General features: G+C 30.4%; 1 protein-coding gene across 3 annotated transcripts in view; it reads left to right on the top strand.

The window, feature by feature from the left end:
• The window catches only part of LOC141449008 (proton-coupled amino acid transporter-like protein acs), a 49504-nt gene that overhangs the window by 24851 nt on the left and 11638 nt on the right, over nt 1-13015 (top strand). For 2 of the 3 annotated variants that reach the window (XM_074117991.1, XM_074117992.1), the window contains exon 3: nt 11774-11854. In XM_074117991.1, coding sequence (XP_073974092.1) covers nt 11795-11854 — 60 coding nt within the window. In that variant the 5' untranslated portion in view covers nt 11774-11794. Of the gene's footprint in view, nt 1-4001; nt 4235-11773; nt 11855-13015 lie in introns of those variants that run through there. The other variant, XM_074117993.1, reaches the window with a different exon arrangement.

Genomic DNA, 13015 nt, shown 5'->3' with positions numbered 1-13015 from the left:
TGTGATTGATATCGCGATTGTAAATGAACGTTCCACGAGATAATGGCATAATCTTATCTATGGTAATATTTAATAGTAGTTACAATTTAATATCCTATCTATATATTCTGAAGTGAAAGTGGGAGCACAACCCGAGAAGGGGTCACCACGCCCCGCGTAGATTACAAAAGTGTTTTCCCTTTGTTTCAGTAATAATGTACGTAAATAAGAAAACTTATCACTTTTTTGAGAGCCAAGCTGCATTGAAGGCATTGGCGGTTTATAAAACTTCCTCATCCCCTTCTAGGGATTCAGAAGGTCCTGATGCTGCAATGCCGTTAAAGCGGCCACTATAGAAAGGGTATCATACTGTCATCAGGTATTATGAAGCTGCCCTTCCACGTGCAACGAATGGGGCTACTATTACTCTATTCCCTAATCTAGAAACTGTTCTACGAAAAACCAAAGAAATGGTGCAAACGAATCTTAAAAAATTACTTTGGATAAATACTATGGAAACAATTTCAGCGATCAAATTTGATAAGAATGATAATGTGTGCAAGATACTTAGGGCGATAGAGCAATCAAACTAATCTTATCTTCGTAAAATAGAGATGAATAAAATTAATAAATTCAAAAAAACTAACTCTTCTTGTTGCGACAACAATAAATTGAAATACCCATTATACCTACTAACAAAGAAAACAAATAAAGATAAAAAATATAATTTAGCAAAATAATGATGTGATTGAATTTGCAATTAAAACTCTAAATAATGACGGCTAGAGATTCAAGTGGCACATTTTTGAATTTTGTACTTTTGAACTTTTTATGATTTCAAGATGTAGCAATTAATTAAGATCTTCTTTTTAAAAGAACAAAGTAATGTTTCTACTTTGACTAATAACAAGTGAATGTAGCAATTACAAATTGACTCTGATGCATAATGGTGATAATGAATTTGTTTTGTAAGAGCAAATAATCGATAAGAACCACTTCTGATCAGCGTGCCAAAAAAATTTCTTACGATATTACTCTTTAAATGAAATTCCCTTGATAAAATTATCAATGTTTTTTTCAAACTTCTGATTTCTACTAAATGTTTATTGATTTTAAAGTCACTGTAACCAAAAGTGTTTTGAGACAGCAAGACCGTCTGGAATCCCGTTTTAAAATAAATTTTCGTGAAAAGAAATCCAATCAAATGAGTCTTACTTTGCGCTATTGAATTTCGGAGCAGCACAAAGAACACTTATTGAATATTATAATATTAATTAAAATTATTCGAATTATGGTCAAGTCTGAGAAGGGAGAATTGTACAAGATATTTCTAATGTTATCGCTTTAAAACAAGAAGCAGTGGCTTCAATTCCGCTTCTTTTTACGAGATACTCCACAGTGCAAGAAAGTTTATGTTTTGGTGAAACGTTTCCTTTTAAAAAGTTTTTAGCAAGAATAATAAAATGTAATGTCTCATAGAGCAACCTTTTAATTAGTGTCTAAGGCTAGGTAACCTCAGGGAACGAAGGACTTCGCTCAGGGTGGGCCAGGAGATCATCCTGATCTTGTCTTAAAGCTTACTGATTAGCAGGCATCCCTAATTACTTCCTACTCAACCAACCATTCTATGGAAAGCTGTTAGTATAAGTTTATAATAGTGAACACGTAAGATTTAGTCAACTATCTTTTTTTTGTAAAAAAAACAAACTCAAAATAGAAATTCGTGGTTAAAGAAAAAGTTAAGGGAGTGCTGCAAAACAATTTTAAAACTTATCATGGAAAGAACTAACAATATTCAACTTAAATGCACTTTTATAATATTGTTTAAATATAAAATTTGTTGTAAAAATTATTGTTTACTTAAAAAGTTGGTGCACCTTGATTAATTAAGTTTTTTTAAAAAGTATTTGTGATAAAGAGATGATTATCTTAGATTTAGACTTCTCGAAATGTGTTCGAAAAAACAAATGAACGTATTATTTCTAGATAAATGTTTGTTCCACTCTTTCTTTGCCCTGATTAAAAGAATCACACTGTAACCGTTTAAAAAAAATATTTATTCGCAATTTAATTCATTTATTTAATTACTGCGAGCGAAGTATGGTGTACTTACAATTTTTCCTGTTCAACTCCATGGAAATTCTAAATGTTTTTACTGTATAATAATAATGGCGAAGAAAAGTTGCTCAAGGTAAAAACTACAATTCAATCTGTGTGTCGTAGAGACAACGTTAAGTTGGTGGAGGATTTTCAAGCAGAAATCTCTTGAATAATCTAATATTTAGATAGTATTAGAGTTCTTCCCAGCAACTCATTAGACACTGTCTGCTCTTTAAGTTAAAAGATCACACTTCCAAGGCACTTCCTCAAAGATTCGAGATTTTTTATTGACCTCAGTTTCCGCTCGAAGGAGAAGCATTTCTATCATTCGTCTGATTTCTAAATCTGAAATTAGATTCTACCCTCAACCATTGTATTTGAATTTATACTACCGCAAATGTTAAATTTTATCTCTTTTCATACAGATACTAACTTTTGAAACAACTTTCCATTCACTTATTTCCTCTAGCGGGCTAGTATGAGATCGCCTCAACAAATATTTGCAAAAATCTCATCTTCTCAGAGTCAATTCATTTGTGTTTATTATCATTAAATTCCACTTTGGACAATGGCTATATTTTCAACAAGGCCATCTCACTGCTCATAAGTTTGAATGAAATAAATGAATTTGCTTGCGCACTAATCTTTGAGCGAAACATTCCAAAGTTATTGATCATCAAGGTCGTAAAATGCATTAAAATTAATTTTATTTGCTAATTTTTCAAACCTTCGTCTAAATACCTGAAGTAAAAAAATTTACCTATTTAATAGTTTTACTGTTCTTTATTGAAGCTAACAAAATTGCCATCTGTTATCCCACATTGTTGAATTATTAATTGATTTTAAACGGTTAGCGATTTGAATGTGTTTGGCACTTACCCTAAAAAAAAGAAGTTTTAAACATTACTTAGAAAAGAACAGATAAGATAGAAATAATTTTTATTATATCTCTCATATGTTATACTTTTCAAGAGTTACATTGCTCTTCAGTAATTCAAAGTAGTCATACTCTAAAGTTATTCACAAATAGTTCAATTGATAATTACCCCTTTTAATAGAAATCTTTTTCAAATGAGAGCTTACAAAGCAAATAAATGTACATGCTGGTCTTGAAGCTCTCTCCTAAATACGAATAAGTATTTTTATCGATTCATCTGAATTAATGTAGCTTTGTGGAACAGTAACTTTAGAACACCAAATTCTAACTTTTATGAAAATGTTAAAAATGAAGAGATTAACATTACGGAAATAAATTCAAATTGAAGTTACTAAAAATAAATAGATTTACGCTTGAAATTTTTCATAGTTTCGTATTGTGATCCATTTTAACAGAGAGGTATCCTTAACAGTTGGTCGGAGAGTATAAGTTTCCATTTATCCAACAAATGCTATAAAAAGTTAGTTTTTTTTTTGGACAGAAATAAGGTATTGTGATGTTTAAAAATTTCTAATAAAGTTAGCTCAAAAAGAAGCTTTTTTTTCTACTCAAAACGAAAATCGTGCATTTTTTAAACAAAGGTGCAAATATTTTGGTTTCCACGTTCTCCAGATTTAAACCCTAAATGAATTGCCTATTTCTAATAGAAAGCACAACTTTGGATAGCATTCTAGTGTATCTTAAGATCTAGCTTAAGCCTACTTCTATACATGCTGCTTTGAGAAATTAATAACTTTGCAAGCTGGAGCAGTGAATTTATGAAAAGCTCTCTAAAAATAAAAAATAATAATAACTAGACCTGAAAACAATAAAAATAAAAATTTTAAAAACTATCATAAGTATTTACAGTCGGGGAAGACATTTTTTCTTATAATTGAATTCAAGTAGAATTGATTTAAACGATCAGATAGTTCGGTAGAAAATTGATAAGATTATATGTATTATAAAAGCGTGTGATAATGTAGCAACTATAAAGACTACCTGCAGAATTATCCACTCCCCACTTCGTTCCATTGTAGTATAATATTGTACCTTGCTTCCAATTTAATAGCCGCTGTGTTCACCTAGATTTATCATTATTTAACAGTGATTTCTCAGTGAGTGATAATTTAAATTAGAGATCTATTTTTGGAAAAGTTTTCTCATTTCATATCCTTTTTTACTGAAATTGCTGCAATCAACCATTTTTAATACAAGGATTTTCACATTTGTCTTTTGGTGAGTAAGCTTTTATTACACATATTAAAAAAGATAAATATTTCATTCAATTCTTAATTTTTATATAAAAATATCTAAAAATTAGACACCCGTCATTTTAATCTCTGCCTGCGAATCCTCGGCATTTTAATGTGCTACGTATAGGGCTACAATAACTTCAACAACTATTTTCCCGATAATTTTAATGATATTAATTAATAATTCTTCAAATTGTCATTAAATAAATTGACCATAACTATTCAGTCATTTCTATTAAAAAATGTTTTTAAAACAACTTCAATTTAAAATACACAAATACATACATCCCTTCCCTGGATGAGTAAGACACATTTTAAGAAATTAATTGTTTTGTTTGTATTTGTGAGCGATTGACAATGAACGAATGGAATATGGTGAGAGCGAATTAATTGACTCTGTAATTGACGCATTACCCAAAACTGAAAAATTCTATAGATCCCAGAATTGTTAGTTGGCTTCATTACGAAGAGAGAAGTTGGCTAATTCTTCAGAGACATCGACATACTATATTTGTTGGTAATCGTATTCTGGTATCTCATCTTGAATCCCAAATATCACATATACTTCGGATGGTAGAAGATCTGGATTCGAATCCAACTGGGCTACTCTTAGATTTTTTCTACCTAGAAGCCATTGTTTAATGATGGATATTTCGTGCAATGAGAAAACATTTTCAGAAGCTTGATAATGCCCATTTGGGCTACAATAACTTCAACAACTATTTTCCCGATAATTGGCTTCTTTTTCTATGACTTCCGGACGTTAGCTTCCTCAAAGTGCCTTAATGTTTTACGTAGTGGGTTTAAGGTGTAAATTTAGATAGTCTCATTGGCTGAGAAGCTTGTGACTCACTGGTAATAAAGAAAACGGATTAGTTTTACTTCTCGCTAATTCCCTAGTAATGGCGCTGTGCTCTCATTAAAAAAAAAAAAGGCCTACAAGATATTTCATGTGATAGCGGATAGCGTATGGCAAACACTAGCTGGACACTGCCATTAACACATTTATGATGAAATTTTAAGAGAGATAAGGGCGAATTCTATCTTCAGCGCTTATATATTATAATACCCGTATGCAATACACGTGCCAGTAATTTATACAACAACCAGAGGGAAAGATAAGCTGCGTCTTAAATGGAGAGATTAAATGCCTAAATTTGAAGTTTGACGAAAATTGAAGCCAACTAAATGAATTAACAATTCCAAGTCCGAAGAAATTTTATGACAGATTACAATTTATTGTAAGAATTGTAATAAAATAAAGAAAGTGAGTGATGACATCAGAAATTATATTAACAAATAAAGTGAACAATGCTGGCTCGACAACATGCTTGCCTATGTATGGTAACAATTACTAGGTCCTAGATAAAACCTAAATTTACTTCTAAACGTTTTCAAAAAGTATTTACAATTGTACGTAATTATTAAATTGGAACGATTAAATGGAAAAATAACTATAAATCTATATATACATATATTATATATAAAATTGACAATTCATAATAATTATAATTTGTAATAAAAAGTTGACCTTGATTTAGAGAATTTGCATTTTCCAGACAAACTCTAAATAATGAGATTAGTAGAGAAAAATGATAAATCGCTTCCACCTATTTCCTCTGTTCAGTTTTACCGAAAAACTGGGTTTGACTTCTTAACAAAAATTTAAGACAGAAGCGTGACTGGCTGTAGCAAACAAAAGATGGGTGCCACATTAATTTAAAAAAAAAAAAAATCGCTAACAAATATAGGCTTTTATTATCTCATTTTAATTAATTATTCCAAGACAAACCCAGAACAAGATAATTAGATTTAACAAGTGTGAAATATACACATTGATTTTCTTTTTTGCAATTTCAACTGTCACCTCTCTTTAACACAGGTCACATGGGGCTTGATTTGTGAACAAAACTTAGTGAAAAAGTACTAGCAAATTTTTCCATTAAAAGTAACAGGCGATTAATAATGTGCCTTTTTTTTCCGGAGGCAAAAATCTCACAAGATTGGAAAAGCAGTGACATTGACGACGCACAGCTTTAGTCTATTAGCAATACTTCCATCAGGTTTCAAGCATGGACAAAAATAATATCTAATTATATTTTTTCATGATCCGATTTTCATGAATTTTGAATTTCATGAATGAAGTTAGAACTAAAATTTGAAGAATTTAAAACAGCCTTCAAAAACCAAGAATAAATAAAACGTTTCTTAATTCATAGGCAAAGTTAAACGTAATAGAGAAACCTTGAGCTAATTTTGCTAAAATACTATATTAATTCATTTTGTCAATAATAACTGTATTTACAAGATTATAAAATCATTTCCATCATGTGAATGAATATTACAATGAAGTAAGTAAACAAGTACATAGTTGCTTTATCGAAGAGTGATTTGAAAGAACTACGACTGAGATATGTTCCCATAATAGAAATTAATATAACCTCTTTATATTACCGATGCATAAATGCTAATGTTCAAGTTAATAACTTGCATGATAATGTAGCAATGCTTCCAGTGCTGCAAATATATCGATGATAAAAACACAGTATCTCCTTATTGATTACTACAGTGGTTTCACTTAGAAGAATTCAAACAGGAGAAATTAAAGTAGAAGAATCAAAGTCTAATTGAACGATCCATCATTGCGATAAGTAATTCGTAGAAGAATAAATATCTGCATACTGTTAGAACATTCGACTGTCAAAATTTATTAAGAATCGTTTTTTATTGCAAATAAAATGTTTATTATCATTGATTTTATAAATCATTACTCGTTTTTAAACTTTATTTTTTGTTTGGTTTTGGATATTTTTTTTGGTATGCTTTACTTTTTTAGTTTCACTCCAGCTTCCTCCACAGGAGATCTTTTCTTTCAAGATCCTTGTAATACATTTTACGAACAAAAAAATAATTTTTCTGTGGATGGGCAGTTAACTCCCCACACAACCATCCAACCTGGAAGGAGGACTTGAGTCTTTGATTTTGGGCTGTCTTTTAATCATGAATGCCATTGTTAAGATCATCCCTAGTCGTTGTGGATTAATTGGAAAATAAAATGCATTTAGCTTTGTAATATTTAAAGAAGCTTTTAAAACTTAATACACCTTTTTTTGCAGCTTCATTTCCTAAAAAACAAACACATTAATGAACTTAATGAAATCATTTCCTTAATTGAAGAAGTAATTGGGTAGTCTTTAAAATTATTTAAGATACAAAAACTTAGTGTGAAAGAAAATACATAAAACTGCCCCAGAAACTTTCACATGTTGTCCTTCACATTTACGATATAGAAATGCAGCCGCAAAACAATTAAACTTGCCCAATATCCTATTTACTAGTTGGGCGCAAACCGGTACGAACAAATCATGGTAGCTAACGAACTCATTTCATAAATTAAATACATCTCCCCTTTACACTTGGAAATAGTAAAAACACATATCTGCAAGTCAAAAAACACAAAACTCATTAAATTAAAAAAAGAAACAAATAGCATTATTCTTGAATTAAAATGCTGATTATTGCTACCAATAAAACACGTCTAGAAGTTCAAATTCTGAATAAGAAAATATGCTGAGGAAATTAAAATGATTTTCTTATATCTTCTCCTGTACACTGGTTTCAGAAATTATTATTATATATATTTCATCTTACTGTAATCAATACAACTGCAATTTACAAAATTTTGCAATAAATTTTAGAGCGCACATATTGTTAACATTTGACACTTAGTGAGATCAGTTTTCTCAGTTTTTCCCAAAAAACAAAAAATATTTCAATTAAAAATGAAAGGTTCTTATCTCTGTGGACATTATCCATATTATGCCTATTGATTGTATTCAAAATTGCACTAATAAGGGTATGTAAAGATAGGCGCAAATATTAAGATGAATAATGATAAGAACAATTCACTCGAAATAAATTTAATAAAAGTACTGATTGACCACAAATATAATTCCCCTACCTCCTAGAAATGATTGTTATTTTAAAAGCCACTTTGCGGAGTTATTAAAAATGTCACTTCTAAAATTTTTTTAATGATTTTTTTTACTTTCTTTGAAATAAAGTAAAACCAGACAGTTTATCTTATAATTCAATGGAAAATTTTCTTTATGCCGTAAACAATTATTTTTTGAATGGCCTTAACGTCAAACCACCGATAAATGGTTATGACAAAGGAGGTCGTGGAATTTATTTTCTAATAAATTATACATTTTAGTAGACGCAACAACACTGAAATAATGTCTCAACACACAAATTGGTTTACATTATTCACCACTTCTTTCGCTCTGCGAAATTCTTTTCATAATTCCAACTAATCCAATAAAAACTAATATCCTGCTTATCCGCATACTGCGATGAAACTTAGGCTTATCTCAAGCACCTTTCACTTGCTATAATCACAAGTTTAGATTTTAGATTTTAGCCCTTAGATTTTTCTCTTCCTAGGAGCTTCTTATAGCTCAATGTCCGCTTATGGACAGTGTTGTCTGTAACGAGAAAACACTGTGCGGAGACCGGCAGTGCACTAAAAAAAGCTTCGGGCGCCAATAATCTCAGATGTTGACGCGCCTTAAATCATTTTAAAAAAAATACAATTTGAAAAATTTTCTTTTATCTATAATTATCATAAATTAGCCAGGTACAGATGAAATGATTATCTGTTCTGCTCAAAACTAATTATAGACTAATTCAGAGAATCTTGCCCAGTTTTGGGATTTATAAGAAGAAAGTGGTTTGGGTTTTCAAACCTCTCCAGGGTACTGTTTGAACAGTTTTTAAGTGGAGGTGATTTTAAATCCTTGGTTGGCTACGCTCAGGAGGCTTGGATTTTTAGGGAAAGTTTGGTAAGGGAGTTCAACTGGGATTAGCTATAGCCTGAGTTGTTGTGTGCTGGAATAGGAAATTATATATAAAAATAAATAAATAAAATTAAATAAAAAAATTAATAATATTTATATAAAAGTAAAAAAAAAAAAAAAAAATCAAATTAAAGATAATTTATTATGTATAATAATTATGTTTTCAAATATTGTAATAGGGAAATTTTATTCAGTTGTTTAAAAAATAAATAAATAAATAAATTATTATCAAAAAATTTAATAAAATAAAAATAAATTGTTCTGTGTTAGGGACAGTAAAATGTATTGTATGGTGAGACTCTTCCTCCTCACAGTCTAAGGACTAAGGAGTAGAGATTAGTTGAACAAAAACATTTATGTAAATGTATATTACTGATGTTAATAAATCTCTCTATTATTATTATTAATTCAGAGAATCTAAGCAGATTGAAGAATTCGGGCACAAATATTTGATATAATTCAAGAAAACAAATTAGGTTTTAGCTATTCTAATCCAACTTTAGTGGCTCGAAACACCACATTCAGCAGTACAGGAAATAATTGTCCTTAAATAAATTTAATGCCAAACAATAATTAGAATAGAATTTGCGGTAATACCAGTCTCAAAACAGAAACATTTATTGTACATCCTCTATACAGGGCTTGCAGAGTTATCTGATTGGGTTTGGCGTATTCATTGGCAAACTCTAGCTGGCCATCATCACAGAAACTCATTATACTCTTTAAGGACATCCCTACAATTTTATTACAAACACTGCTCAAAAAAGGAACCCCATAATAGATAATTTTTGGTCGTAATGGATTTAGCCTTTTGGCAATTCGCTGTACAATCTAGCAATCTGTGTGGCAATTACTTGGGAATGGAAAAAAACAAACAAACAAAAACTGGAATTTGATAAGTCAAACCGAGTGTTTTGTGGTTCGTGCTCTAATCGAATGAAGTAAGTTTTTTTTCTTAGGATAAAACGGGAAGTAGTCTTCCCTCATATTTTTGTTAGTACCAATGCCAATTTTACTTAGTTAAAGTTGTAAACAATTTCTTAATAAGTGTAAATTAGTTACATAAGAGCTTTTAACAATAAAATAGAAGAATAGTATTTTATTAAAAAAGACTTTGTATTCAGAGCCTGGCAAAAGCAGTCTGCTCGATTTCATTGCAAAAGAAAAAAATAATAATAAAGAAAAAGTTAATAAAAATGATAATATAAAAAAAAGCAATAATTCATATCGTTTCTGCAATAAAAAACGAAAAAGAGGAGCAAAGATGAAAAAGATACGTAAATAAATAAATACTGAAACAGAAGGAAAAATGAATATTTATGAATACATAAAGGTTGAAAAGAAAGATCGATCGGTAGCCATTTGCAAACAATAAAGCATAAAACTTTGCATTTTGGATTCCACAAGCGAGATTGAATGGCAAGCTTTATTGGACATATTTTCTATTTGCAGCTATTTAAGCATCTTTCGGTAATTTTGACCATCGAGTTGTAAAAGATTGGCCATCACTCCTAAATTTTGGATCTTGAACAAGAAATTTCAATTAAAATAACATAGTTAAAAATATTTTGTTAAACTATACTTTATCACCGTTTTAACAAAATGGTAGTAATAACTGATTTAAACAGATGGCGAGGTAATCCTCTCGACTAAAGATCTACACCTTACACAATCTTATAAAATACTTTCATGTTGCCAAACAAATAACAATTAAAAATCAAAAAGTAAGAGTGGAAAACTTTTTAACAGGTAATGGAATTAGGCTAATTATTCATTAGAACAACAGCCTCCAAAAAGAAAACAAATTGCTATTCAGTTGATAATGTAACTTGGATTTTTTTTTTAACAATTAACCTTGCGGTTATTACGCTCTCTCGAATACAGAGATTTTATCAAATAATGAAACAATAAATAATAGTTATCCTGGATGTCTAGACTTTGATAAAATTTAATAATAAAAAATCTGGTGTTCAGATTCACGATTTTCTTGCAACATATATAATTAACATACTTAAATTTTATTGAAACATTAAATTTGTATTTAAAAACTTAGTGCTTATATTATATAATTTACATGTTCCTTTGAATAATACGTGAATCTATTAAGTGAAACATTTGGAGTAAGCCAATTTTCTTCAAATATGAATTTTTAGTACAAATTCTGACATTTAGCTTTTAAGAGGTTGGCACTGTGCTAGCCATTAAAGTGCTTACCACACCGATAAGAAGTAATTAGGATAAGTGAGGGAAGTTGATCTGTGCACCTTTTTGGGATTACTGGAAAGCAAACTCTAGCTGTCAATTATGTACATATATGCATCAATCTGTGCTTATTCCAGAAAGAAAGATTTAACTATTGTAAAAGAAGCGCCTGGTTCCAAGATTACTAATTAAACGCCCCTTATTCCCATTTAGACTGCCACAGCACTCTCTGCGACCATCTAAGAAAAGATTATACCTAGCACTGAGAGACGGAATTCATTTAGCGCATCGAGAGGGCTTCTTTACATTTTAGCTTTCATTATCTGATTGAAATTTTTTCTAAATACGAGCAATTGTCCTAAATTCATTCCCTTTATTTTCTATTTATTTAAATGCAAATTTCTAATTCAGTAGTATTTAAATAATTAATAATCGTGCTAATCTTCACTGTTTAATTGCAGATTGGACTAATTCTCACAGAGATGATGTCTGGCAAAGAAGGAGATGGAGAACATCTTACCATCAGCATCAAAGATGATAAGGTACTGTGACTTGGCAATTTATAAATACAATTATTAAATTTAAAATAGTCGTCACAATTAATGCTTCTTAAAAATAAAAGAGAGAGAGAAAAAAAAAACAATAATTTTTTTTGAAGATTGACATCACTATCATTAACATAGAATTTTATTGCACATTTACGATTATTGCTTAGTTGGAATTTTATAGATCTAGTTTTACACAACTCGATGTCCAACTAATTCAACATTACTAATTAATTAGTCTCAGAGATTTACTGAGACTTTGGCCGAAACATAAGTGATCGTCATCAAACCAAATTGCGGACAGTCAATCAAGAAGTAAAAACTCTGAATTAGAATACAATTTTTTGATCTTTAAGTGCTTGGAGACTTGACTATTGTTAGATACTACAGCCTGCGCTATCTATGGACTAACTACCGTACTAACTAACCACGGAAGTAGTATAAATTTGTATGGTAACAGCTTACAACGGATCCAAAACTTTTTAATTGCCATTTACTGTAGTAAGCATGACCTTGTGAATAAGTAATCTAAACCTCATAAACGATCAATAATTATAATATTCTGTTATTTGCCATAAAAAAAAACACAATGTATGATCTTTTACAAAGTTATTTAAGATCAGATTGCATTGCTTTGCAGCCTGAAAACAATTATATTTTGATCAACTCACCGCCAAAATAGTAGTCGAACTACAACTGCCTTTGCTCCAAATGGGACTCAATCAGCTAAAAATGATCCCAAACTCACAAATGTGGTTAGGCACAAACCAGCGACCTTAAGCCCTCTTCTGGCAAATACACTACACATTTCCAAGTCAAAGTACAAAAAAACTTATAGTTCGTTGAATCTGCCTAATTTCCTTTTCTTCCAAATTATAATCACCAGTTACAAAATTAATTTGTGCAACAAAAAAGCTGGCTCAGGTTCATTCTATAAACGATTCCAGCAAAGCAAAATTGAACGCCTCCATATTGAAGACTATTCCGGTATCTAGAAGAGTTTCAATGGTGTCATCTTCACCTATGACATCCACATCAATCCCCCAGGTACTTCTCTTCCAACAAAAATCCACATCCAAGCTTGGGATCCATGATAACTATAGATATAAGTTTCATAAAAGAAATCAATCGTACAGGATAGGATTTACTCCTGAATGC

This window comes from Rhodnius prolixus, unplaced genomic scaffold (assembly GCF_049639745.1).
Source record: "Rhodnius prolixus isolate KJV_2025 unplaced genomic scaffold, Rpr scaffold_2, whole genome shotgun sequence".
In the NCBI taxonomy this organism is placed as follows: Eukaryota; Metazoa; Arthropoda; class Insecta; order Hemiptera; family Reduviidae; genus Rhodnius; species Rhodnius prolixus.
This window is presented reverse-complemented; position numbering and strand designations above follow the sequence as displayed.